This window comes from Pyrgilauda ruficollis, unplaced genomic scaffold, assembly GCF_017590135.1.
Source record: "Pyrgilauda ruficollis isolate IOZ18807 unplaced genomic scaffold, ASM1759013v1 scaffold106, whole genome shotgun sequence".
Taxonomy (NCBI): domain Eukaryota; kingdom Metazoa; phylum Chordata; class Aves; order Passeriformes; family Passeridae; genus Pyrgilauda; species Pyrgilauda ruficollis.
Genome location: NW_024508766.1, coordinates 71,238 through 98,782, shown reverse-complemented (window position 1 = coordinate 98,782; position 27,545 = coordinate 71,238). Strand labels below are relative to the sequence as shown.

General features: G+C 41.3%; 1 protein-coding gene across 1 annotated transcript; it reads left to right on the top strand.

Moving 5' to 3' along the window:
• Positions 1–450: 450 nt before the first annotated feature.
• Positions 451–25,840, top strand: GNE (glucosamine (UDP-N-acetyl)-2-epimerase/N-acetylmannosamine kinase). The gene is made up of 12 exons (XM_041471407.1): positions 451–505; positions 4,387–4,595; positions 7,069–7,520; positions 8,513–8,665; positions 9,118–9,330; positions 9,567–9,654; positions 16,249–16,459; positions 18,852–18,981; positions 20,777–20,998; positions 21,915–22,097; positions 22,675–22,791; positions 23,521–25,840. Exons 2-12 carry the CDS (start codon positions 4,432–4,434, stop codon positions 23,754–23,756), a joined length of 2,169 nt encoding a protein of 722 aa, XP_041327341.1. The 5' UTR covers positions 451–505; positions 4,387–4,431; the 3' UTR covers positions 23,757–25,840.
• Positions 25,841–27,545: the final 1,705 nt, after the last annotated feature.

Below are 27,545 nucleotides of genomic sequence, written 5' to 3'. Positions count from 1 at the left end.
GGCGGGCCGCAGGCGTGGCTTGTCCCGGGATGTGCGGGAGGGGGGGAGTACCAGGCAGACGTGTAACAAGTGAATGGCCTGGAGTGTCAGGGCGGGTTTAGGCTGGGTATGAGAAAAAGGCGCTTCGCCAGAGAGTGGCTGGGACGGGCTCCCAGGGAAGTAGTCGCAGCACCAGCCTGACAGGGTTCAGGAATGTTTAAGGAAAGACTGGATGTGGCACTCAGTGCCATGGTCTCGTTGACAGGGAGCTGTTGGGTCCTAAGCTGGACTCAATGACCTCAGAGGTCTTTTCCAACCTAACTGGTTCTGTGATGGCAGCCCTGCCTGCGGCCCCACGGACGCGCCGCAGCGCGGCCGGGGCTGCCCGGGCCTCGGGCGGCCGTGTCCGGCGGGGCGCGGCTCGGGGCAGCGCCCTGCTCCGCGCTCACTTCCTGCCAGGGCGGGGCCTGCTGCAGGCGGATGCGAGCGGTGCGGCGCCGCCGCCGCGGTGCTGGCGCAGGGCAAGGTGACTGCGAGGCGGCCGCGCAGAGCTCGGGCCCGGGCCGCAGATGTGCGGGGAGGCGGGGGGCGGCAGCGCCGGGGGCGGGAGCGCGGCCGTGCCTGGGGGCGGCGCAGCGCGCGGGCCGGGGCGCGTTCCCGCGAAACGCGGGGGTCCAGAGCCCCGGAGATGCGGGCGCGGGTCCCCGGGAAAAGCGGGGATCCAGAGCCCCCGCAGGGGAAAGGTGCGCACAGGGACACTATCCAGAGGAGCAGAGAGAGCGGCGGGCCGCAGGCGTGGCTTGTCCCGGGATGTGCGGGAGGGGGGGAGTACCAGGCAGACGTGTAACAAGTGAATGGCCTGGAGTGTCAGGGCGGGTTTAGGCTGGGTATGAGAAAAAGGCGCTTCGCCAGAGAGTGGCTGGGACGGGCTCCCAGGGAAGTAGTCGCAGCACCAGCCTGACAGGGTTCAGGAAGCGTTTGGACAGTGCTCTCGGGCACATGGATGCTTGAGGTGTCCTGTGCAGGAATAAGAGTTGGATTCAGTGATCTTCGTGGTTCCCTTCCAGTTCAGCATTGGAGTAATCGTATTCTGTGGTTCTTGGTGTATCAATATTTGGAGAAGCACAGGGATTGGTTCTTTGTACCAGGAAGGGGCCTGGTGAAGACATCAGCCGCATTCTTGGGGGGAATGGTGGGGAGCATTTTTTGCCCTAAAATATGGGCAGGGAGATGGATGCTTTTCCACCCTCACAGAAGCGTTTGAGGTGTCGTTGGTGTTTGGTCACCTGCACTGGGCTCTAGGAAGAGGCCCTGGATGTGTTTGCACACAGGCGATGTAGGACCCATGGCTCAGCGGATGGGTGGAGAAGGGTGGTGGGGATACGCATACTGATACAGGGTGTGGGAAGAGTTCAGGCAGAATAACCTGTATGCCACACAGCAAAGCAATTGGGAAGATGAAATTGCCCTCAACACACGGGCATACACAGAGTGTAGAGACAGGGTCTTTGATTTTATAACCCAGCGTTTCAGAGGTGTGAATGTACAGTATAGAGTATACGGGTGGTATCATTTGTTTGTGAAACAGTGATCAAGGGGTGCCTCATGCTCTGGGGACTGCTAAGAGAAACAGTAGCTGCATTGCTGCTGTAAAGTCTGGCCCAGAGTTTTCCAGTCTTAAAAAGACCTGGAATCTATAATAATCTAAAAGCTTTAGGATTGGATATAGAAGAGCGGTAGACCAAAGCACATGGAGATTATGTATTTCAAATAGTCCTTTATGGAAGACTGTTTTATTTATTCTCCCTTCTGCTAAAGATTGCTAGTCCCTGGAAGGTGGAAGAGATAGACCTTGGAAGAGGAAGATCCCCCAGCTAGAGAGTTCTATGTAGATCAAACTCAGTATATCATCACACATCTAGAAACTAAGAGGCAAATGTTAGTGATTTGTTATTGCAGGTAATTTTGGTGAACAGTCCTGAAAAGAGATGACTTGCCTGCAAAAGCTGATAATAAATTCTAAAACCACAAACTTTTGTAGCTAGGGTGTCACGGCTCTGCTTGAAGGAATTTGCTGTTAATGGCTGAAGGGACTTGGCAGTTCCTTTTTGACAGTGAATGCTGTCTGAAAATACAGAATTATTTTTGCATTTAGGCTCAGAAAAGTTTGGAGTCAGGATAGAATAATGCCTGTTATTAAATTATGATGTAGCAATACATCAGATGTTTCTTTAGGAAACATCCAAGTTATCCTAGAAAACAACAAACCAATTTAATTAGTGGCAAATTTCCACATGCAGTTGATAATTATATTACATTGTTACCTACCTTATGTTAGGGTAAATATTTTGGTTCTTCATATAAGCAGGTGTTTAAAATTGACAGGAATAGAAAACCTGTCTGCACCAAGGCCAGTGTGTGGCTCATTTGGCAGCTTTTTGAAACTGCTGTGTTACAGAGTTTTAAGGCAGTACTGGAAATAATTCTGCTTTGAAATGTAATGTTAACAGAAGTTGAAATGGGAAAATACCAGGAATTGCCTTTGATTCTAGTAGATTCAGACAGATTTGGAGTGTCTCCACGTCTACATCTAAAATTATTTCAAGAGACCATTATTACAGCCAAATACTAACTGTAATTAAATGTGATCTGCATGGCTGGAAGATGTGTGGGCCAGTGATTCAGTTCTGTACATATGGTGAAAAAAGAGATTTTATTTTTTCTCAACTTACAGACCTTCTGTTTTAGGAGATGGTATGTTCTGTGTCTTGATGGAAGATTTTTAGAATTTTAGACAATGGTTGAAGAAAAAAGGAGGACAGAAAACTATTCTGCTTCTTAAAAGACTGCTTTGCATAAATGAAAAGAAACTGCTTTGTCAGAGGGGTCTTGGTGGTCCTAGCTCAGACAGGTAACTTGGAGTTAGCAGACTTCAGATAAGTTTGCTTTGTCACTTCCTTATTTTGCAGTTTTTTACTTTGGCTTCTTGTTTTATGTAATATAGAATATGTATGCAGTGGTGGCCAACATGAAGAGTTTTGTAAGAGGTTTGCCTCTAGTTATACTAATATTGTTCATGCAGTTTCAAAGACAAGCTTATAGGTGTCTCAGAAGTGGCATTCACATCTTGATCACCATTTTATTTGAATTAGTGGCTGGTTTTACATAAATAATGACAGGATGTCCTGCTCAGAACCACCTCCAAAGAGAGGTTGTTTAGAAATGAGGAAAAGCAGTGGGGTCTGTTAGGTCTGAGTCTGGCTGGTGTCACTGCCAGTGATAGTCACTGATAATTTTCACTGATAGTTTTGCAGAGCTGTAATGGATTGCAAGTGGACTAGAGATACCACTTTACCTTTGACAATTTGGCATAGATTCCTATCACCCTAGTGTTGCTATTACACCATAGTTTTGTCATGTGTGATGAAACCTAAACTAATGTCTTAAAAATAAGGAAATCTTGAAAGATTGACGAATTTTGTAAGTTTCATGAGAGTGATGTCACAGTAGCCTTTCTTGTAGAACTTTACTGAAAAAATCTGAATGCATTCTAAAAGGAGCATGGAATTGCTCCTGTTAATATTGTCATGTACTGTCATGCTTTTCTAGATGGCAAAATCAGTAGAGAGATTGATACTACTTTGAGACAAGGATAAGCAAGCCTTGTCCATTAATCCAGGACGAGTTCCATCTGTAGAGTGGAGCAAAAATCTGAGATAACATTAGATTTATACCAAAGGGATGGTACTTACTTAAACTCTTGCTAGCAGCTTAGTAATTTCTGTTTGGGAGGAGAGGAAATTTGGGTTATTTTGATGTTTTGTATTATTGATTTTCTTAATGTACTTTGGCCTACAAAAGGGTATGTAAGGCTTTAGAAATAAATGTTTAACTTGCTTTACCTCCCCAAAATGTGTTTAATGGAGATACATAAACTATCTTAGTCAAAAACTTTTTGCTTACAGAGTCTGTCAGTGGATGCATCTGAGCAATTTGTTCCATTCTTTTATTTGGAATATGAGATTTTCTTTCTTTCATTTACTAAGGCAGAATAGTTTTTCTACTTATACAGAAGTTTCCATCAGATCAGGGAAAAGTAATTTTACTGTTTAATTACAGTTGAACTTCATAATACTTAAATATTGTTTATACAAAATTTTTATATATTATTTGTAGAAATAGAAGTATTAAAATGCAGTTTTAACTGGAAAAAAGAAATTTCTAGTCTAAATTTTGTAAACAGAGCTCTGTTCTGTTAGGTACTAGGTGTCCATTATAAGTGGAGTAGTTACTGTGTGTCCACCACTGGGACTGCGCTTGTGTGTACTGTTCATGAAGCAATTACCATTTGATGTAAGTAAATTACTATTATTGATGACACATTTCTTGTTTTCTCTATTATGTCAGGAGGTGTACTTCAAGAATCTTTCAAAACAGAAACAAAAGGAAGTCATGGAGAAGAATGGAAACAACCACAAACTTCGTGTTTGTGTTGCTACTTGCAACCGTGCTGATTATTCAAAATTAGCTCCCATTATGTTTGGTATTAAGGCAGAACCACAGTTCTTTGAGCTTGATGTCGTAGTGCTTGGTTCCCACCTGATTGATGATTATGGGTAAGGTGAATTTTTATCTACCAGTGTGTTTCTGAGGTGTTAGCAATGATAGTATGAGCATTAGGTAAAATGAACTCTTGGCATCATCAGTCAACATCAACACAATAAATGTGGCATCAAGAGAACAAAGTCTTACTTTTTTTTTTCCGGAATTTTATTTTGCAGCTCCTTATGAGATTGCATATTTCATGCAATCATTTTTTTCAGCCAGTCTTGGAATTCTAGAAAGTTTTGTGCAAATGCTGTAATTGAGACACCAAAAAGGGTCACAGACTGTATGAAATGAGAAACTCATATCCTGCATTTTCCCCTGAAACCAGATGATTGTCAACTGTGCTACAGTTTTTTAATTTTCATAGAGAAAAGAGCCTCCTCAGTCGTTTTAAATTGCAGCTCTTCTGTTTTGTAGTTATTGGAGAGAGTACTTACATATTGCATATCCCAGGAGAACACTGTTAGTTCTTACTTCTTGTGTTGTGGAGGCAGGAAAGTGGCCGTATGTTTCTGACAAAATGAATAACAAAATGATAGATATATGGTTATCTGGGTGGTATATGGGTAGGTGGGGGAGAATAGAATCCCTGTCCATAGCTCTCCTTAAGTAAGCAGTCACATCACCGGCTCAGGAGGATGAGATGTCTTGGTCCAAATCCCTTCCCTTGGAAGGACTTCCCACATCCCAGGTGGGTATTTGCCTGGTTGTTGGGGAAAAGGTAGAAGAAACAGCATGGGTAGCCTTTCCAGGATTGTGGTTGATTTTCCTCAGCTGCATTTACCAGATTGGACCCAGTAAGTCCAGTGAGTAAGAAATAGATATGAAAATGCATATTCTGGAAAACAAAATCAGACTTCAGCTTAGGTCTGCAGTATATCGGCATTGTCAAACTTTCAGAAATGTATAAGTGTATCTTCTAGTAGAGATACTTTTTGGACTTTCCAGTGAGAAATGTTGGCATTTTATAAGCCAGGACAGGAGGAAGTTACATCATTTCAAACTACTAAGACAGGGTGTTCCACTGCTGACTGTTCTCTTTCTGCACATTGTAGTGCTCTGTTCCTTGCTTTGTGCTGGATGTTTTCATCTAGTAACATGGCAAGGTGAATTCAATACCACAAGACTAACCTGATTCAAAACAAAACCAGACCAAAAAAAAAAAAAAAAAAAAAAAAAAAAAAAAAAAAAAAAAAAAAAAAAAAAAAAAAAAAAAAAAAAAAAAAAAAAAAAAAAAAAAAAAAAAAAAAAAAAAGACAAAAAAACCCAAACAAAAGAAAAAAAAAAACACCAAATGAGTTGAACTTCTTGACAGGTTAGTATGTTGAATTGGTCCCTGTCTGATTGGAAAAATAAAGTTATCCCATTTCATTTGCTAAAAATTACAAACATGGTCCTGATTTTTTCATAGCACATGCCCTTGGCTGTCTGCAAGACTTATGCAAAGTAATACAAAATACTACTTTTCCAGTTCCAAGGTGTTGAACACTTGTCTCTGTATTGTGAATTATTTGTAATGCACAAAGCAAACCATAGAGATTTTGATCTGGCAAATGTTTTTGTTGTTAGTTACTTTGTGGTAAGTATTCTAAAACCCAGGTACTCCTTGGGTTTTTTTCAGGGCCTAGCCCTGCACCCCTTAACGTGGGTCATCCTAGGAAATTAGTGGGTCCTTGGAACATATATGTTCTACTGATATGAATGGGGTAATCAACAGTAACAGAAGTCAGATGACAGTGATCCTGTGAAGTGACTGTTACTGAAATGCTTGGAGGATCATAAAAGAAACAAAACCACCAGAAATGCACAGTCTTGTTTGTCCCCTAGGTTTTCACCTTTCAAAATGCAAAGAATACAGAAACAAAGAGGAAACAGGTTTTCTTAGAGGAATGTACATTATCAGGAAGATGGTAGGTCTGTGAAGGATATTTGTAAATGGAGTTGGAAATGTAATGAAGTTTATGCTATATAAATGTGAGCCCCTTAATAAAATAAAAAAGATTTGCCTTAAAAAAATACAAAATCTGAAATAACATATGCTACCTGCAGGATGTTTTCTTTAAACATACAGGCCTCAGCTTTGCATCACATTGGTTGTTGTATTTATAGAGTTGTCCACAGAAAAGTCAATAAACATACCCATTCTGACAGGAAATCATGCCACGTCTATTCTCTGAAAGTCCCAGTGGACACATGAACAAAGGGTTTGCTTTCTGAGGATTTCCTCAGTATGTTCTGCACAGTTCCTCCTTAAAGGTGTCTAGAGAAACTGGGTGTTTGGAATATTAGGGAAGATCTTCACATGAATGAGAATATTCTGTTAAAATCTTAAAAGCTACTTTCCTCAATGGAGAAGATGTGGAAAGCAGGTCTTTTTTTAACCCCGGTACAGCTGTTGTAATTCGTGTTTATTTTGTGAAGTAGTATTGCTGTAAAATCAAGTTGTATTTCCTCTGATAACCCTTTTTCTCTGACCTTCAGTAATACCTATCGTATGATTGAACAAGATGACTTTGATATTCATACAAGATTACACACCATCGTGAGAGGGGAGGATGAGGCAGCTATGGTGGAGTCGGTGGGCCTTGCATTAGTCAAGTTACCCGATGTCCTCAACCGCCTGAAACCTGACATAATGATAGTTCATGGGGACAGATTCGATGCTTTGGCCCTGGCCACGTCTGCAGCCCTGATGAACATTCGCATTCTTCACATTGAAGGTGGGGAAGTCAGCGGGACCATCGATGACTCCATCAGACATGCCATAACCAAACTGGCCCATTACCACGTGTGCTGCACGAGGAGTGCAGAGCAGCACTTGATAGCCATGTGTGAAGACCACGACCGCATCCTCTTAGCAGGCTGTCCCTCATATGACAAGCTTCTCTCTGCCAAAAACAAGGACTACATGAGTATTATTAGCATGTGGCTAGGTAAGTGGGCCACTTCTTACGTTTTTCTCACATGCCTTTCAACACTAGAAGAATTTCATAAGTAGGCTATCAGTCAAAAAGTAATATATATATTTTTAATAGTACCTTTCTTTCTACATTTGCTTTCATTCTGTATCCTGCCATGTACAATTGCAAAGCTACAAATCTATTACTGAACACTTCCAGACCTTCTGCCAAGTTAAAAAATAACTGTTAAATGGGTAATTTCTCCAAGCTGAACAATTTAAAAGCAGAACAGTCTTACATGAGCAGTTACTTTGGTGTAGTAGAGTTTTAGTTAAATAGAATCAAAGCTGTTCAGGCCTAATATTAAAAAAATCACACAAAATTTGTATTATGAACCTTCTTTTGAGGCACTGCAACGGGACAACATGCGCCGAAGGCTTTTGGTGTTTAGTACTCACTGACTTAGAAATAATTTCTGTAAACAGTGGGGTTTTGTGTTTGCTTTTTTATCTTTGACAAAGCAGTCTCCTGTATGGCTGCCATTTATAGTAGCTGGAATCTTTTTCAGTCAGTATGTTTTGCAGATAAATGTTTATCAAGTGTACTAAGACAAGTATGACTGTTTTAAAGGAGTGGAAAGGAAGTCTTTGCTTGAGAATGGACAACTGACAGAAAATCAGAGCAGCTTCAGGAGTTATTCCAGATTTTTAGTGGTGTGAGAACAGTCTCCTGCTGCTGGTATAGTCTTGGAAAGCTTCAGAAGTAGGCTTGCAAGTTAATAATTTGTAGCCATTTAGGTAGTGTCTCTAAAGTTAGGAGACATGCTTAGAGAGGCAAATAACAAGATAGGCTACCCTGTAAGTCCCTTGATTTTTATTCTAGCATCGATTCCCATGTTTTAGATACATCCCATTCAGTGCCTTGACTTTTCAGGGTTTTACATCTGTAGTTCCAAAAATATGTCCTTCCTTCTTCTTGCTATTCTACACCAATAAAAAAACTTTTCTTGCCCTCCATTTGGACAGGTGAAGATGTCAAAACCAGAGATTATATAGTTGCTCTGCAACATCCTGTAACCACAGATATTAAACATTCCATAAAGATGTTTGAGCTGACACTAGATGCACTCATCTCCTTCAACAAGAGAACACTTGTTCTGTTCCCCAATGTGGATGCAGGTGAGTAGAATACCTTCATGACAGAGTGACACATAACAGATTGTCTTCAAAAGAGTGCTTTTATCCCAGGTCCTCCAGCCAGATAGAAATAGCTGGATTGTGTCAGCCTCATGGGTGCATCTGCTGCAGCTCTATGTTTGCAGTGCTGGAGGACGTTTCAGTTTTTCAGTGTGGGAAGGAAAATGAGGAGAAACCACGTGACATAGCAGCAATATTAGTGCCTCTTAAATTAGCTTAAAATTACAAAGATACTTTTGCAGTGAATTCTTGTACCAGAATTTGGCATATGTTCTGAGCTAAATGCTTTACAGTGTAAGGATAAAAAGAGAGCAAAAATGTCTTCAGAGCTGGAATGAACTCAGTGAATGGCTGTCTATTATATTCTTTGTGTGCCTGGACTTTGATTTTAAAAGTAGAGCTTAAATCATTTATTCTACTTTGGTTTTCTGTAGGAAGCAAAGAGATGGTTCGTGTGATGAGGAAGAAGGGCATTGAACACCATCCCAATTTTCGGGCAGTAAAGCATGTGCCATTTGACCAGTTCATTCAGCTAGTTGCTCACGCTGGTTGTATGATCGGTAACAGCAGTTGTGGTGTCAGAGAGGTGGGAGCGTTTGGCACACCTGTCATCAACCTGGGGACACGTCAGACGGGAAGAGAAACAGGTACATGTTTGCTTAACTAGTGTTTTGTAATGCAGAACAGTGTATCAGAGATGTCACTGTTGCTTTAGTGGAAGCAAGGGGAGGCACAGAACTGATGAAGAGTGATGTCAATCTGATGGGCATCTTGCTCTCACAGAGGAAATAAAAACAATTCTTTTTTCATTTCTAAAGCAGCTCATACTCTAATGCAATTTGAGCATCTGACCTGTCCTATTATGTTAATTTTTGTTGTCTAGGTGAAAATGTTCTTCATGTTCGTGATGCTGACACGCAGGATAAGATTCTTCATGCTCTACAGCTGCAGTTTGGGAAGCAATATCCATGGTGAGTACACTCAATTCCTTGAGTAGGATGTTAAAGCAGTAGAGTAAAAGGCATTTAGTCCTAAGGTGTTTCATCATATCTGATTGGAGTGCTTTTAATGCACTGATCTGAGGTTACAAACAATTTTTCATTTCAGAACCATAATGTGATGTCTGGTATGCAGTAGTATTTATAGCGCAAAATGTTACTAGTAATGTTTCAATACAAATAGTCATTTAACATCCAACAGAAAGTCAAGAAGACAAAATTCATATTAACCTAGACTATTGTGATTAAGAGAGCTTGTTCTTTAGGGGCTGTATGGGGAAGAACATCCTGTCTGCCTACTAAGGACACTTTTTTGTGTGGGTTCAAATGATATTGAGAGCCAAAAAATGGCCAGGATCAAGAAAGACTGTAAAGCCCTGGTGAGGCACATGAAAAACATCTCTGCCCAAGTCACCTCCTCATGTATCCTCCCTGTTAGAGAAATGAGGACAGAGGCAGACAAATGGTGCAGATCAATATCTGGGTTTGTGGCTGGTGCTGTCAAGAAGGTTATGGCTTTTATATGGTTTTTGTGATTTTTTCCTCTGTGTGTTACAGGGGAATGGGATCTCCTGGCTAAAAAGGGCAGTAAGTCTTTGGCAGCAGGCTGGTGAGATGGACTTTAAACCGAAGGACTGGGAGTCAGGGTGCAAATGGCAACAATTGTGCCATTGCTTCCTCCTGGGAAGCAGGTCATAGCAACCACTGCAGAGTCAGGTGTTCCTTGGTTGCAGCTCAGGTTGAAGATCTGTCTTGTTTCGAGGCAATTTAAAGAGATGGGCACTCAGAAAGGAGTAACCACCCCCTTGATTCCAACCAATCCCTTTCCGGGGGGGTGGGGAGCAGAGAAGTAAATATAAATCTCACAACCCCACGGAAATGCCAGAAATAAGTGATGTTCCTGATGTGATGCCTACCAGAGGCAGCTTTATGGCTGAAGGACAAAGAGAAGGTGCCATCTCAACCTTCCCTTCCAAGACGGTGCTTCCCAGGGGACCACACATTTGCAGGAACAAAGAGGCAAAATGGTGAGAATGCCCACTGGAAGGCAGGAGTCTGCAGAGCAGTTCTGAAGGCAGATGGAAACTTGCTGGTTCAAGTGGCTGCTGCCACTTCCTCCTGCTGTCTGTGGGCTCCGCCAGCGCTACTGCTGTGCTCTGCACCATGGTTCTGGGATGGGCTGGTGTGGAAGGAGCAGTCCATCTACACTCGCACAGGGTGCCCAACCCCAGGAACTCACTGGCTTTTTTGCTGCCACCAGACCTTGCAAAGTTCACTTTGAAATAGTTGAATAGCTGCAAAATGCAGTTTTTAGAATGGCAAACCCAAGGCTGTGACAAAAGGGAGAGGCTCTACTGCCATAGAAGACTCCAGTCTTCTCTCATAGAGTGGCTCAGACTGAGGCGGGGCCAGCCCCTCCCTGCAGCAGGAGGGCACATACGGACTTTGCCTCGAGAGAGCTCAGAAACACCAACTGGAGTCCCTCTGAGGCAAGGGAGAAGGGGGGGGAATGAAAAGAGAACCCAAAAAGGGAAGGGGAAGAAAACTTCTGCCAAAACAAAGATGAAACAGCCCTCAAAGCAAACACTACGTAGCAAAAGGCAGGAAACTACCTGGGCAAGGTGATTTTAAAAATGGCTGCAGTCACCCCCTCACCTGCCACACACACACAAGGTGTGTGAAGAGACAGTAATGATTTTTTGGCACAGATAGATATGGAATACAGGGATATTATAGATCACTCTGGAACAGGATCATAGGGCAAAATACATCAAGGGTTTTTATGACTATGGTGTTCATGACTCTCACAGTCCTTCGAGCATCCTGGTAGTTTGATCTTCTATGAAGTGCTTGTATACCAATGCACACAGCAAGTGTTATAAACAAGGTAATCTAATAAACTAGAAATCTATGTGAGGTTGCAGAGCTGTGATCTTATAGGAATTATGGCGACATACCTGGAGTGGATGACTATAAATGTTGTCATGGATGGCTATATCTGGACCAGACAGGTCAGAGAAGCAAGGTGGAGTTGCTCTTCATGTGAGAGCAATTGGATTGTATGAGGCTTTACTCATACAAGTTGTGTACAAGTTGAGAGTTTATGGATGAGAATTAAGCAACAGGCTAATATGGGTGACACTGCTGTGGGTATTTACCAGAGGCCACCTGATGAAGAGGAGGAAGTTGATGAGGTTTTTTTTGGGCAACTGAAATAGCGTTACAGGCCCTAGTTCTCCTGGGAGATTTGTACCTGATATTTGTTAAGAGTGACAACACAACTTGGCACACAGTTCAGGAAGTTCCTGTAGATCAGTGAAGATAATTTAGATGCCGTGGTGGAGGAGCCAGTGAGGAAAGGTATGTTCTGGACCTTTTACTAACAAACCAAGAGGCAGTGGTTGAAGATGTGGAGGCTGGGGACAGCATTGGCTGCAGTGACCATTAGAAACTCAACTTGCATTGGGGAAGCAAAACAGCAAGCAGGATTAGAACCCTGAACTTGCAAAGAGCTAACTTTGACCTCTTCAGGGGCCTGTTTGGAGGAATCTGATGGGTTAGGACTCCAGATGAGGAGGGTGTCCAAAGAGCTGGTCAATATTCTAGCATTCACTTCCTCTGACTTCAAGACCAGTGCATCCCTGTGATCCAGAAATCAGGCAAAGAGGGCTGGATCCCTAAATAGATGAGATTCTAGTAAAACTCAGAAGAAAGAAATTTATGGGATGTGAGAAAAGGGACAGGCCACATGGGAGGACTATAGGAACATTGTTAGAATATGCAGGGATGTGAGAAGGAAGGCCAAAGGCCGCTTGTAATTCAGTCTGACATAGATAGAAATATAAAGGACAACAAGAAGGGCTTCTACAAATTCATCAGCATCAACAGGAAGAATAGGGTAGATGTGTGGCTGCTGCTGAATCAGATGGGTGTCTGGGTGTTAGAAGACACTGAGAAGGCAGAATTACTGAATGCCTTCTTTGCTTCAGTCTTTATTGTTCAGAACACCCCTCAGGAATCCCAGGCCTCAGGTAAGAGGAAAAGGTTGGAGAATGGAAGACTTGTTTGTAGAGGGTTGGGTTAGAGATGGGCTAGGCAGATTAAACATCCATAAATCCACAGGCCTGATGGAATGCACCTATGTGTGCTGAGGGAGCTAGCAGATGTTGCTAAGCCAGTCTCCATTATCATTGAAAAAGCACAGAGTGGGAGAGATGCCTAATAACTGGAGGAAAGCCAATGATACTCTGATCTTCCAGAAGGGTAACAGAGAAGGTCTGGTGGGAGATGTGGTGGTTGGGGGCCATTTGGGATACAGTGATCACGAAATAATAGAATTCTCAATAATTGGTGAAACAGGGAGGGGCACCAACAAAACTTCCACACTGGACTTCCAGAGGGCAGACTTTGGCCTATTCAAGAAGGTGATTCAGAAGGATCCTTAGTAAGCTGCCCTTAAAAAAAAGGGGGTCCTGGAAGGATAGACATACTTAAAGTAATCTTGAAGGCACAGGAGCAGGCTGTCCCTATGTGCCAAAAAATGAGCTGTTGGAGAAGATGACTGGCCTGGATGAAAAAAGAACTTCTGAAGGAACTAAGGGAAAAAAGGATTATGACCTTTGGGAAAAGGGGCCAGTAATTCAGGAAATATTTAAGGATATGGCTAGGTCATGTAGGAAAAAAATCTAGGAAGGTAAAAGCCCAATTAAAGCTTTGTCTGGCCATTTCTGTGAAGAATAATAAAAAATATTTTTATAAATACATTAATAGCAAAAGGAGAGGCAAGGATAATCTCTGTTCTTTATTAGATGGGGAACAGAATTTAGTAACTAAAGATGATGAAAAGGTACATATACTTAACACCTTCTTAGCCTCAATTTTCAACAGAAAGACAGGTTGTCCTCAGGACAGCTGTCCTCCTGGGCTTGTAGATGGGGACAGGGAGCAGAATGTCCTCCCCTGTTATCCAGGAGGAGGCAGTCAGAGACCTGCTGAGACACTTAGATGCTCACAAGTCTATGGACCCAGATGGGATCCATCCCAGGGTGATGAGGGAGCTGGCAGATGAGCTTGCGAAACTGCTCTCCATCATTTTCCAGCAGTCCTGGCTCACTGGGGAGCTCCCAGATGACTGGAAGCTGGCCAGTGTGACATCCATCCACAAAAAGGGCAGGAAGGAAGATGCAGGACACTACAGACCTGTCAGCCTGACTTCAGTGCCTGGCAGGATTATGGCACAGATCATCTTGAGTGTGGTCACATGGCACCTACAGGATGGCCCAGGGCTCAGATACAGCCAGCATCGATTTAGGAGGGAAGGCCCTGCCTGACCAACCTGATCTCCTTTTATGACCAGGTGACCCACCTGGTGGATGAGGGCAAGGCTGTGGATGTTGTCTACCTGACCATCAGCAAAGCCTTTGACACCATGTCCCCATAGGAGACTCCTGGAAAAGCTGGCAGCCCACAGCTTGGACAGGAGCACTCTTTGCTGGGTTAGGAACTGGCTGCACAGTCACAGAGTGGAGGTGAATGGTGTCACATCCAGCTGGGGGCTGGTCACCAGTGGTGTCCAGGTTCCTCAGGGACCTGTGCTGGATGCAGTCCTGTTTAATATCTTCATTGAGGATCTGGATGAGGGGATCAAGTCCACCATCAGTAAGTTTGCAGATGACACCAAGCGGGGAGCGAGTATTCTTAGAGGGTAGGAGGGCTCTGCAGAGGGACCTGCATAGGCTGGATAGATGGGCCAAGTCCAACAATATGAGGTTTAACAAGTCCAAGTCCCAGGTCCTAGACTTGAGTCACAACAACCCCCTGCAGCACCTCAGGCTGGGGCAGAGTGGCTGGACAGTGCCCAGGCAGAAAGGGACCTGGGGGTGCTGGTCAACAGGTGATTGAACATGAGCCAGCAGTGTGCCAGGGGGCCAAGAAGGCCAATGGCATCCTGGCCTGGATCAGGAATAGTGTGTCCAGCAGGCCCAGGGAGGTCATCCTTCCCCTGGTGAGCACTGGTGAGGCCACACCTTGAGTGCTGTGTCCAATTCCTCAATTTAGGAAGGACGTTGAAATGTTTGAATTCATGAAGGGCAACAAGGTGTTGGGCTGGTGAAGGGCCTGGAAAACAGATCCTATGAGGTATGGCTGAGGCAGTTGGGGTTGTTTAGCCTTGAAAAAAGGAGGCTCGAGGAGACCTTATCACTCTGTACAAATCCCTGACAAGAGGCTGTAACCAGGTGGAAGTTTAGGCTAGGTATTAGAAAGAATTCTTCACAGAAAGAGTGGTTTGGCATTGGAATGGGTTACCCAGGGAGGTGGTTGAGTTGCTGTCCCTGGAGGTGTTTAAAAAAAGACTTGATGAGGCACTCAGTGCCATGGTTTAGCTGATAATGTTAGGTAACAGGTTGTACTCAATCATGTCAAAAGTCTTTTCCAGCCTAGTTTATTCTGTTATTCTGTTATTTGGGGTCTGGACATCTCTCTTACGAGAAGAGAGAGAATGTGGAAGCCTGCCCTCTCTAGACAAGACAAGACACAACTGAGAGGTGGGATCTCTTCAATACATAAAAATACCTCCAAGGTGGGTGCCCAGAGGATGGTGCCAGACTCTTCTCAGTGGTTCCCAGCAACAGGACAAGGAGTAATGGGCATAAACCAAAACACAAGTTACATCTCCACTTGAAGAAGAGCTTTACATTGAGGGTGGCAGACCACAGGCAAAGACTGCCCAGTTATGATGGGGAGTCTCCCTCCCTGGAGACAATAAAATCCCACCTGGATGAGTTCCTGTGTCACCTGCTCAACGTGACCTGCCTTGGGAGGGATGTTGGCCTGGATGATCTCAAGAGGTCACTTCCAACTCAAGCTATTTTGTGCTTCTGTGACATAATACGCTGTAGCTGATTTGACCTCATGATGCATAGAGTGCGAAGTGCAAGCTTCCAGGGAAGCTGCAGAATTCTGGCAAGGTGCTTTTCCTTATTCCTCAACCGTAATGAGTGTTGACTCTCATTCCACTAACACCTAAGTTCTTATAAAGTTTGATAGATACTTGTTCAACTAAGGACAAGGATAAAAATGATAAATTCTTACTTCTTAAGAATCTAAACTGAACAATAAAACTGAATTCTTTAATACCAAGTATCTGATGCCCTGTATGATATTTTAGAAACAGACATGTTGAAAATCTGTGCGATAAGTACATTTTACTTGGTTTGTAGCACATACGTAAACTGTCCATATTTTTATTTCTGCTTCATGGTGTGGGTCCCTTCATTAAATTTAATTTTACAAGGGTTTTGGTATTATTAGTTTCCAGTTTTCTACATTGCAGTTTCATATTTCAAAATTGAGCTAATGCCAGACTTGAAAGATCTGTGTGTGTTCTTTAAACTACTGTCACTATGTACCATGTCTCATGACAGTCTGTCATAGTGTGAGCTGCAGTATTGGCAGAGTAGCCAGATCATAATATTGTAGTGACACTGTTACACTCTTCTGACATTCAAAGAACTTTATCAATTCCAGTGTTATTTCCAATTGCATGAACTCTTTTTTGTATTACAGCTCAAAAATATATGGAGATGGTAATGCTGTTCCAAGGATTTTGAAGTTCCTTAAATCTATTGACCTCAAAGAACCATTGCAAAAGAAATTCTGTTTTCCTCCTGTCAAAGATAATATCTCTCAAGATATTGACCATATTCTAGAGACACAGAGTGCTCTGGCAGTGGATCTAGGCGGAACAAATCTCCGAGTAGCAATCGTCAGTATGAAGGTAAATGTTCTGTTGTGCTTCTAGATATTCTGCAAAGTCCACTGGGCTTTGTGGATATGGGCTTGTGATGCCAAAGAGCTCCAGAACAAAGCAGTCTATTGACTTTTGTTGAGGGACAAAGATTTGTCACCTTCTTTCTTACCTCTCATACAGTCCTGATACAACTTGCTTACTGCTTTGCTCTTGTAAGACTGATGTTAAACTAGCAATGCCCATTTGATGGTGCAAGGTTTTAGCTGCTTCTTTGTGGGTTGACTACAGACTTTGAAGAATAGAACAGCTTTCACATGTGTTGGTTCTCCTTAAAAGGTGACTCGGTTCAACCTGCAAGTTTTTGTATGTCAAGCAAAATGTGGAGGGCTCCATTAGTAGATTTTTTGCTTCCTCACTGTGTTACACTTCCATGTAATTGACACACAAGAGCATTCTGAGCAACAACCAGCATCTAGCAAATCAATTTACTGAACTCTGCAGTATTTCAAAGATGTGAATAAAATTCATGATGAGAAGTCTTTCGCTTTTGTCCTCAATAGTACTGGACAATTACGCCTACAGTTACACTTCTCTAGATAACTGATCTAGTTATCTGCAGTTGTATTTGCAGATAACCAGATCAGTTCAATAATAGTTGCCCAGAAAGCAGAATAAGATGCCTGAAGCATGAAGGGTTATGTAAAGTGACCTGATATGGTCCAGAATTTTCACATTCATCTAAGAGATGTCTGGCAGCTCTTCAAGGTCTTGAAGACAGCTTTTAAAAGTGTAATATTTTTAGAAGCAAAATTGACACCACATTTTTCCTATGAGTCAACACAGACTGGAAAAAAATAATGTGAAAAAATTCTGCCCACTTTACAGAGCTCAAAGTGACATTTGTGAAAATTGAAATGCTAACAAATCAGAGTGAAAAGAATCAGAATTTCATAATAAAATTTACACAACAGATGAAAGCATTTAACAGCCAGTGGCAGAATATGAGATGTAATTTTATTTTCACAAAAAAAGGAGATTTAAAAATTCCTTTTAGAAGCCCTTATGTCTTCTGATAATATTTGCTTCAACCTTGTCTTCCAAAACAAGTTCTCTGATGCGCCCTCAAAACTAAAAGTGAAGAAACGAAGCATCCAAAATCCACAAACTCTACCACTCATGTGATACTGAGATGGTGGGACCCAGTACTCAAACCCATTATCAGTTTGGAATTTTCCAAGTTCTTTGGCAACAATGACTCAGCCACATTGCTTATAAGCTGTTTTTGTTATTCCTCTTTGCTGAGTTGCATTAATTCAGTGCAGTTCACTGAGATACATGGTGCAGGGGATTTAATAGGGAGAACAACACACAGGATACCTTCAGCAGTCTCCTGGCTTAATCCTGCAATGTAAACACTGAATTAAGATCAGTTCCTTAGCACACATAGATTCCAAGCAGGCATCATAAATACTTTCATTACAGGGGTTGAAATAATCTTCATGGCCCCTCCCCACCCTCTCCAAACTATTTACAAGGGCACATAATGACAGGAAAAGGAGGAATGCCTTCAGCCTGAAAGAGGGTGGATTTAGTTAGATATTAGGAAGAAATTCTTTATTGTGAGGGTGGGGAGGCACTAGAACAGGTTGTCTAGAGGAGTCTGGGATGCACCATCCCTGGAAGTGTTCAAGGCCATGTTGGATTGAGCTCTGAGCAACCTGGTTTGGTTCAGTGTCCCTTCCCATGGTAGGGAGTTGGAACTGGATGATCTTTGAGGTCCCTTTGAACCCAAACTATTCTATGATGTATGACACTTGATGGTACTCCAGAGATATTGCAAGTGACTTAGAAGTGTAATTGCTTAGAAGATATTTCTGAAAGTATAGTCAATTTTACCTTGAAATTTCTAGCTTTTCTGTCTGTCTGATTCTGCTTTTTTTGGTGAAATGGCATTGTCTGTGACACCACAGAAACCTTTCATGCAGTCAGATTGGAAAGACTTTATTTTTAAAGCACTGTGGGTTTTCTGTAATTTTTAGCATTTCTTACTCTATTTTTTTAACACTTCAGTGTTAGGCCTAAGTACATTGCTTTGTCATGGTTTATGCCTAACAACAGTTCCAGCAGCTCTGGTGATACTTCCTCACGTGAGCTATGTGTTCCTTAAAATGTGTATTTAATTTCAGATGGGAGGTTGATTACAGAAGCAGAATGCAATGCCTAATCTTACTAACTTATCCCCAAGAGCTGTCAAGAATGTTGCCCGCAGGCCCAAAAACTAAAGTATAGCATCTGTGGGTTTTTTTAAGAGATGAGTTATGGCTCTCTGCTTTCAAAATGACCTGTAATTGATATGGAAGAGGAATTTCATCATGACATGCATTTCTCTGGGGTATGTTTTGTTGTTTTTAATTTCTAGGGTGAAATAGTTAAGAAGTATACCCAGCTCAACCCTAAAACCTATGAAGACAGACTAGCATTAATTCTAAAGATGTGTGTAGAGGCTGCATCAGAGGCAGTAAATGTAAACTGCAGAATTTTGGGAGTAGGTAAGTTAACAAATGCTTTTTACATCTATGTTTTTCAACATGAAATTAAATCACTACTCATTAACTTAAAACACCTCTCTAAAATGGAACTCATGTACTTTAAGTTCTTACATATACTTAACAAACAAACGTTTCTAAATGGCTGAAAATGAGAAGCTGACTATAAAGACTGAAGTTTCTACAGTTTGTAACAACCATTAAACAATCTGTTAAGTTATGGTAAACTATTTCTAAAATGTGTTTATGTAGTACTCTGGATTTTGAAGCTCTCTGCTGTCTTGGCCTTCAGCGTGAATCAGACGCTCAGTGTTTATCAAATCAGCTCTTTCCTGTCTGTAAGCCTTTCTTTAGGGCTAGGATCAGCTCTGCAGCAGAATTTTCAGATACACCAAGGCAAACTAAAAAGGTTAGAATGTTAGGAGTAAATTTGTAGTTAACAGAGACAACAGCAGCCCTTCTGCTGACTTCCAGTTCACTTGAAGTACAGTTCTGTGTTAAACTGTGCTTATATCAGACATGACTTCTTCAGTTTAATGGTGACCAGGAAATCTGGCCTTAAATATTAGTTATTTATGAAGATGTTGATTGATGTGTCCTGGATTTTTAAGAAGGACATAGAATATTCATCTTAGCTGAGAAATGTTCCTAAAGAAAAGTAGTTTGTTCCAGATGAAAACTTATCTGAATCACTCACTACAAAGAAAAGTTAACTTGAACATGTATTCTTTAAAAACAATGTTAAGTACACAAAGCCATAAGGAGTAAATGTTAGCCCTTCAAGTCTTTCTTACACCTTTAATGTTCAATTCACCTGCTTGTTTTGGAGCTTTTATGGCCGCTTTCCATTACAGCATTAACCCTGGAGCCATCTTCATATGTGACTCAGTTATATAAGCTCTGTACAAGAAAATGTTCAAACTTTATTGTCTAGAGCTAAATACTTTATTGTCTAGAGCTAATTATAGAGACTTGCTTGTCATTGGTCTTGAGAGACTCCACCAATTCTGGAAGCTGCTCCAGCTAGGGAAAACTAGGTTGGCTAATAGAGCCTATTACTAGCCTACTCTGTTCAGTAGGCAGATCTCTGGACACAGTTTTGATCCTTCACAAAAACAGTGTGTTTTTAAGGAAAAATTACAACTCTAGGTCTAGTAATTATTTTTAGTCATTCTAAATCTTGAGAGTTACAGCAGACTTCTGGACACTAATAGTGTTCCAGGGTTTGAATAATTTATTTTTGCTGTTATGTCTTTTGTACACCACTAACAAGAAACAGAGCTTTTAAATGATTTGCTGCAATCTTGCCTGAAGTAGGAGCATTAACTCTCTGACTTAACACTAGCCACTACCCATCTAGTTAGTCATAAGATACTTGGTGCATTGTGATTAGAGGTGTGGCATTCTATGAACTATCTTCTTTACTTTGAGGGTGACTGAGCACTGAAACACACCGCCTGGAGAGGTGGTGAAGTCGTCTTCTGTGGAGATATGCAAAACCCACACGGACAGAATCCTGTGCCACTTGCTGTAGGTGAACCTGCTTTAGCAGGGAGGTTGGACTAGAGAATCTCCAGCAGTCCCTTTCAACCCGAACCATTCAATGATTTTGTGAGCTTTACATGTCAAAAGCTGAACTGCCAGTAATACTTCAAATATTTTTACTTTCATGCTCTGTTTCAAAGCCTAGTATTAGGGGAAAAAATCTTGTCATTAGAGAAAGAAAAATAGATTTTTACTTAAAGTCTGTTACACAGACTTAGTTTTCATTTTTCTCTCCTGTATTTCTGGGACTTAGGTATTTCCACAGGTGGACGGGTAAACCCTCGAGAAGGAATTGTGCTTCACTCTACAAAACTCATTCAGGAGTGGAGCTCTGTGGATCTCAGAACTCCTATATCTGATGCTTTGCACCTGCCAGTCTGGGTGGACAATGATGGAAACTGTGCTGCTCTAGCAGAGAGGAAATTTGGTCATGGAAAAGGAATAGAAAATTTTGTAACGCTGATTACTGGTACAGGTGGGTATCTTGTAGTGCAATGACACCCAAAGTCCATTATGCCTGTAGAACACTAGAGACTCAGGTGTTCTATAGGCATAAACATTACCACTATGCCTGGAACACCAAAAATTACTCTGCTACACTATTTGTTTGGTTGAGGGTGCTTTTTAATTTGTTCAGGCAAATAAAACCACTTCCATAGTTAAGACTTTTTGATGAAAGAAGTTCTTCTGGTACTGCTACACAGGCAAGTAAGGAAAATCTGAGCAACTTCAACTGGAATAATTTTGCATTTTGCAGCTTTATAGTTTAATTCTCTTTCAACTTTAGAAATACAGAATATGTATCTAGAAGATAAGCAACTGAATATAAGAAAGTATGCCTAAATCTCAAATGCAAATGTGGAGTAACTTTTCTTTTGTTAAGAGAAAAGTATATATATTTGTAAAGTATATATATTTGTTAAGTATATAGTTCTTTACATGGTGACAGTAAGAACTAGCTGATGAATCTACACCCAGTTTGGGAAGGGTGGCCTGTACATTTATCTGTCCTGGCCCTTTAACACACAAGTTTAACTGTCTAAATACAGCATTAGAACTTGTCTTCTGAATTGCAAAATTTTAAGGCCATTTGGATAATTTTCTGCAAAAAGAGCAAGACTGACAAGCTTAAATGATCTGTCATAGTTCAGTACCATCCATAGGTTTAAAAAAAACTACAAGCATTATATACCATTTTGATCCATATATGAATAGGAGGGAGCTATGAGCTTGTGTATTAGTTGTGTCACATCACTGAAGCAAGTTACTTTATCTTGTCTGTATCAGAATAAGCAAGTGTCAGTGTCTTGCAGAACTGGGGCCTTTAAAAACTGGGGAGCTGGGCGTGTTTGTCTTTTTTTTAAACAAATGAAGTCTTAATATCTTTGCAGGAATTGGAGGTGGAATCGTTCATCAACACGAATTGATCCATGGCAGTTCTTTCTGTGCTGCTGAGCTTGGGCACATTGTCGTGTCCTTAGATGGACCAGAGTGCCTGTGTGGCAGCCAAGGATGTATAGAAGCATATGCCTCGGGAATAGCATTACAGAGAGAAGCCAAGAAACTGCATGATGGTATCTATTTACTCGGGGTTTGAAAACACAGTTACTAAACTGCAGTATAGGAAGACATTTTAAAAGACGGTATTAATAAGAAATTAATCTGCCTTCTTTTTCTAGGAGAAGACAAGAGTAGGGGCACAGGCAGTCTACATAATACAGATCTTTTTCAGTAGTAAGGAACATTTGGAACCACTGGTCTCAGAACTCGCAGAAGCACACAGTAGAGCTGGTCTTTTCTTTTTAAGCTTGCTGTAAACTAATCTGACAGGCATTCTGTGACATTTGGTTTCATAGTTATTGTCTTTCAGCAAAAGCTTCTAAGTCTTAAATAAGTTTGAGAATATTTATATTTTATTTATTTTTGGGTCCAACAAGACTAGTGAATTACCACACTCTGTTTGATTCCCTGCTTCTGCAAGTAGTGTATGAATAATACAGATACGATTATTTCAGTTAAACTCAGGGTTGAACAGATTTTTCAGGATTCAGTATACAAGTAAAAGAGATTGAAAGATTTTAAGTGCCTGTTTTTTCACCCTCTGATTTGCCACATTATCATGTTTTCCTCTCGGCTTTCTCTCATTTTCAGATGATCTGCTTTTAGTAGAAGGAATGTCAATGAAGGAGGAAGAGATTGTTAGTGCTGCACACCTAATTCAAGCAGCTAAACTTGGGAATACAAAAGCAGAGAGCATTCTCAGAACAGGTGAGAACATAGCCCAGAGGGTGAAATATTTCCATGACTATATTTTAGGGGATACAGAAATGGGAGTGCACTGTAACACTACAAGCAGCCTGTACATGTTGAGGCCCTCTCAATATAGAAATGACAAATGGAAATGAGATTTTGAATATAAATGTTGGAGAAAATGTCAGCATAAGTGTTAAAAGTATCTGTTCCAGTAAAAAAAAAAAAATAAAAATTAAAAGGCTCTGCAAAGATCAGTTTAAAAAAGAGGTAAAGTCTCAACATTATCATAATGGAAAATTCTGGGACATTTCATTGTAGGCAAGTGAATGGCTGGTCTGAGGTAGGAAAGGCAGTTTATGTTATGTGCTACTTTACATAGTGGATTTTACTGATTTTCTAGTTTTAAGCATAGTCCTTCCTCATACATAGTGGTTAACACTAAGGTGGCAGAGCGATGCTTTCCTATTTCCTCCTTGCTTACAAGCATGCCTAATGCCTTGTTTTGTCTTTCCACATCCATAATGTTGAATAATGCATTATTGTGCAAATAAAATTTGCCTTTTCTTTTTTACTTTCGAAAGAAAATTTAATAGTAGACACATATACCTGATAACATAAAACTCTGTGGAACAAAACACTTTACTGACTTTCCAGTGTTATTTGCTGCTAACAGAACTGTTTCAACTACTGATACCAGAATTGCTCTGAGTTTTCTACTCAATTTCTTTTTACTTCATCTTTCAGCTGGGACCGCACTGGGCCTTGGCGTTGTGAACATTCTACACACCGTGAACCCGTCTCTTGTGATCCTTTCTGGAGTTCTAGCTAACCACTACGTTAATGCTGTCAAAGATGTGATAAATCGACAGGCACTGTCTTCTGTTAAAACAGTGGATGTGGTGGTTTCAAATCTAGCAGATCCTGCTCTTCTTGGAGCTGCTAGCCTGGTACTGGATTATACTACCCGTAGAATATACTAAAAAATTACAGAAGAATTAGAGAATTGGACTATTCAAATTCCTAATGGGTGGAGGGAATACTTTGCCCCAAACTTTTCTCTGATGGGAGCAGCTAATGAATCAAAGTAGTGTTCTGAGTAGTTAGTGACTACTTTAGCATTTCCTAATTGAGGTATTATCTTTTTGTATTTTTCCTAAATTTCAGCTGACTTCACTGGAAGTAATGTGCAATTCTGTTTTTTTAAGCACCTCTGTTGTTAAGCCTATACATTACTTTTGAGTGTGGCTGAATTATTTATGAGCATCTCTTGCTGTATGGGGATAACATGTATGGTGTGTAAAATTATTATAATTCTTGGGGATCCATATCTCATTTCCCACTTATGTGAAATGAGGCATTTACCAGCTTTTCAGTTTCCAGGATTCCACCCACAAAGTAAATATGATGTAATCACCAGTAGCAGGTAGTCATTTCAGTGGGTGGAAACAAGGCCCTCTAGAATTAAAAAAAGGCCACACTTAAAAATTCCTTTTCATGAAGGACTTGGTAGAGGCAACCAAGTTTGTTTATTAGATCATCTCTAAAGGCCAGAGTCCCATTTTAGAAGCTTTGCATATGAAGGAAAAAAACTACAGTTTAATGAGCTTACAGCCTGCAGAGGATTCCAAATAAACTGATAAGTAGTTGCAGTGAGCATCTTTGGCCAATAGTAAATTGTTTGAATTTTAATCTTGGGGGATTTCTCAAAAGACTTAATCTACTACTTTAAGTGAGGGGGGTTGCTTATTCTTTGGTAGCCAGTTAGCTGAAATTCAACCACATGGCACAGCTCATCATAGAGAATCTGCCTTTCATTGCAGTGACACAGTGCATCCCCTCAGCCATTTGGGTGGCTGCAGGTGCACTGCTCTTGTCCTGCTTTCACCGTCTTTCCTGCTTTCAGGATGGAAAGTCACATCTGACCCTTATCCTTGCCTTCAGAGCATTCAGAGGCCTAGGTGAAAAGTATGTCAAGTACCAGTGAAGGCTTGCCTAAGTAAACCGTGGTTTTTATTTCTTTAATGAGTCCTTGATTACAGTGATGTCTTTATCCAGCTGCTTTTTTAGCATACTTTCAAGATGCTGGAGAAACTGAAAAACCAACCCATCTATCAGCTAATTCAGAAAGATAGCTCTGGAGGAACAGTCACAAGACTTTCCTGTCCTGAATTTAATGACCTATTTTGACATCTTAACCACTGATACTCTCAGAAGCCCAGTAATGTGTTAGTACAGGGGCTATGTCCACACTTGAACTTCTCCTCCAATCAAAATGAAACAATCTTCTGCAATCTTCTGCTATACAATGAACTTGGACTGAATAGTTCACTCGCTAATTCTGGGATATAATCTATACAGATTGCCTTTATTTCACCCTGTCTTCCACAAGGAATGCTTACTGGTAACTCACATATTCAGAGCAGATTTCAGGAACACTGCCAGATCTCCCTCCAGATGTCTCCAGAAACAATCATGCAGCCTCTATACCATTGGCAAATAACTGGTTCTTAGCTGTTTGCCAAGTTATACTAGGCTTTGTGTAACCAAGGAGTTTTAGTTCCTTTGCCTACAAGTCTTGGTTTACTTGATGATTCCTATTACCTTAATTACCAGAGCATTAGCTGTATGAGCAGGTCAGGGAGAAACTGGGATTTCTCTGCAGTGACAGTAGCTCAGATCAGGAGTATTGAGGTTCTGACAGTGAGGAGGCTTGTCATCTGATCTTTCCATCCTCTGCTATCACAAGGAATGCCTGGCTGGAATGCCTGGCTAAAAGTGGGACCAGGCTTTTGCTTTCCAGACCCTCCGAAGCTCTGTATTTCTGGTATCTCAGACTCAAAATGTTTTTCCCTAGCGGCTGAAGGGAGAGTGCAGGCACAGAAAAAACACAACAGACTAAAACACAGTTGAAAAGTGTGTTTTACACCTTTAACGTCATGTTAAGGAAACAATTCTTCAAATGCTTTTGAAAATGCTTTTTTTCTGTCAACTGGTCAAGAACTTGCTGTGTATGTACAAGCAGGTTATAAAATCAGAAATAATAAAAAAATCATGTTTAATAGCATAATTAGTGGTTTTCTTTGTCTCTCCTTCTTTCCCTGTTCAGAGGCATCCTTTGAACTTCAGCTACTTTAACGTGGACCAAAGATTTTATGAATATTAGCCCCCTGTTGCATCCAGTCCCAGGAGCAAACATCAGATGTTCACAGAATATCTGCAGTGATGTGCTTACTTGATGCTGGCCCACTGTCCTTTAGAATAGCCCATATCATCAAGTTTAGTTATTCAGTATTTTGAATCTTTGATATGCCACCCAGTGACCTGGAAATAACAAATTCATTTGTTTTCTAGGTGGTCTTGAAGCACTGTCCTTCCTCCATTTAATTGTAACAAAACTCTCAAAAACTTGAATGTATTATTCAGGCAATGGCAATTTTGTATTAAAACACAACACAGAGTAAGGTGCAGACAGAATTTACACTTGGATTCAGAGAAAACTGATCACTCTGTCAATTTCAAATGCCATGGAGATATCAGGCTTTAGTAAGTATAAAACACCTGGGCTGTACACTCCTTGGAGCATTCCAGATAATTATATATGGATTAGAAGTAGTGCCACAGCACATGGTTCTGCAAAGGAACATGCCTGCATGACAAGTACTGCTGGAGGAATCCTCTTGGCAAAGACTATAGACACCCATGTTGTCCATTCTGAAATACAAGCCAGTAATCTATGTTTGCCTCTTAACTGGTTGATCAGAAAAAAAAAAGAAACATCAGCAAGAAAGATAACACCATGTTTTTTTTATGGCTGCTTAAAACTTAACCATGTTCCACAGACTAAGAGGAGAATGCACAGTGCTGTTGTTTTCAGCCTCCCTGCTTTCCAATGAACCCATGACCTCCATCCCCCTTCTTTACAAATGCTCATTGTAATTTCAGACTGCCTGGCTGCTGGCTACCACCTGATCAGAAGCTAAACAAAGCAAGTTCTATACCAGGATGTATTCAGCAAGAGTCCACAGATTCCCTCTCAATACTGCATGAGATCTTCACGCACATGCAGCTGGGATTATATCTGAAAGACAGGAAGCATCCAAATATTTTGCCAGATTCCACTGACTAATGCTATGAAGATAAGCAGCAACAGTGGGAAGTTAAAGCCAGTAAACAGGAGGCCAGAAGTGTAGCACAAAACTGTCACATGAAGTTACAAAACAAAGTGAGATACTGACCTCTGAAAAAAACAAGTCAATGTTTAGAAACACAGACAAGGGAATTGATTTTCCCAAATAAACCTGAGAATTATTTTGCTCTGTCACACAATTCTCAGACACAGAAGATGTCCTGACTCCAGGAGTGCTATGTTTGGTTCTAAGTTTCCCAGTACACGAGAGAGATAAGCACACCAGAGAGAGCTCAACAAAGAGCCACAAAGATTATAAAGCAGCTACAGGTTTCTTCTGTGAGGAAGGCCCAAGAGCTGGAACTATTCAACCTGGAAATGAGAAGGCTTAGGGGAATCTTACCAGTGTATATGAATACCTGAAGCAAGAGTGCAAAGAAAATGGGCTTCTTTCATTTGTGCCATGACAGGAGACACTGGGCACAGACTGAAACACACGAGGCTCCATCTGAACATCAGAAACACTTCTTTACTGTGCAGGTATCCAAGCACTGGCAAAGGTTGCCCAGACAGGAAGAAGAGTTTCACTTCTTGGAGATCATGAGAAGCTGTCTGGATACGATCATGGGCAACAGGCTCAATG

Excerpts from the sequence above, each read along its gene's own strand:
- GNE (XM_041471407.1), top strand. The coding sequence starts at position 4,432 with ATGGAGAAGAATGGAAACAACCACAAACTTCGTGTTTGTGTTGCTACT. Across the intron at positions 18,982-20,776 it reads CTGCAGAATTTTGGGAGTAG|GTATTTCCACAGGTGGACGG; the intron begins GTAAGTTAACAA and ends TCTGGGACTTAG. Across the intron at positions 22,098-22,674 it reads AGCCAAGAAACTGCATGATG|ATGATCTGCTTTTAGTAGAA; the intron begins GTATCTATTTAC and ends TCTCATTTTCAG.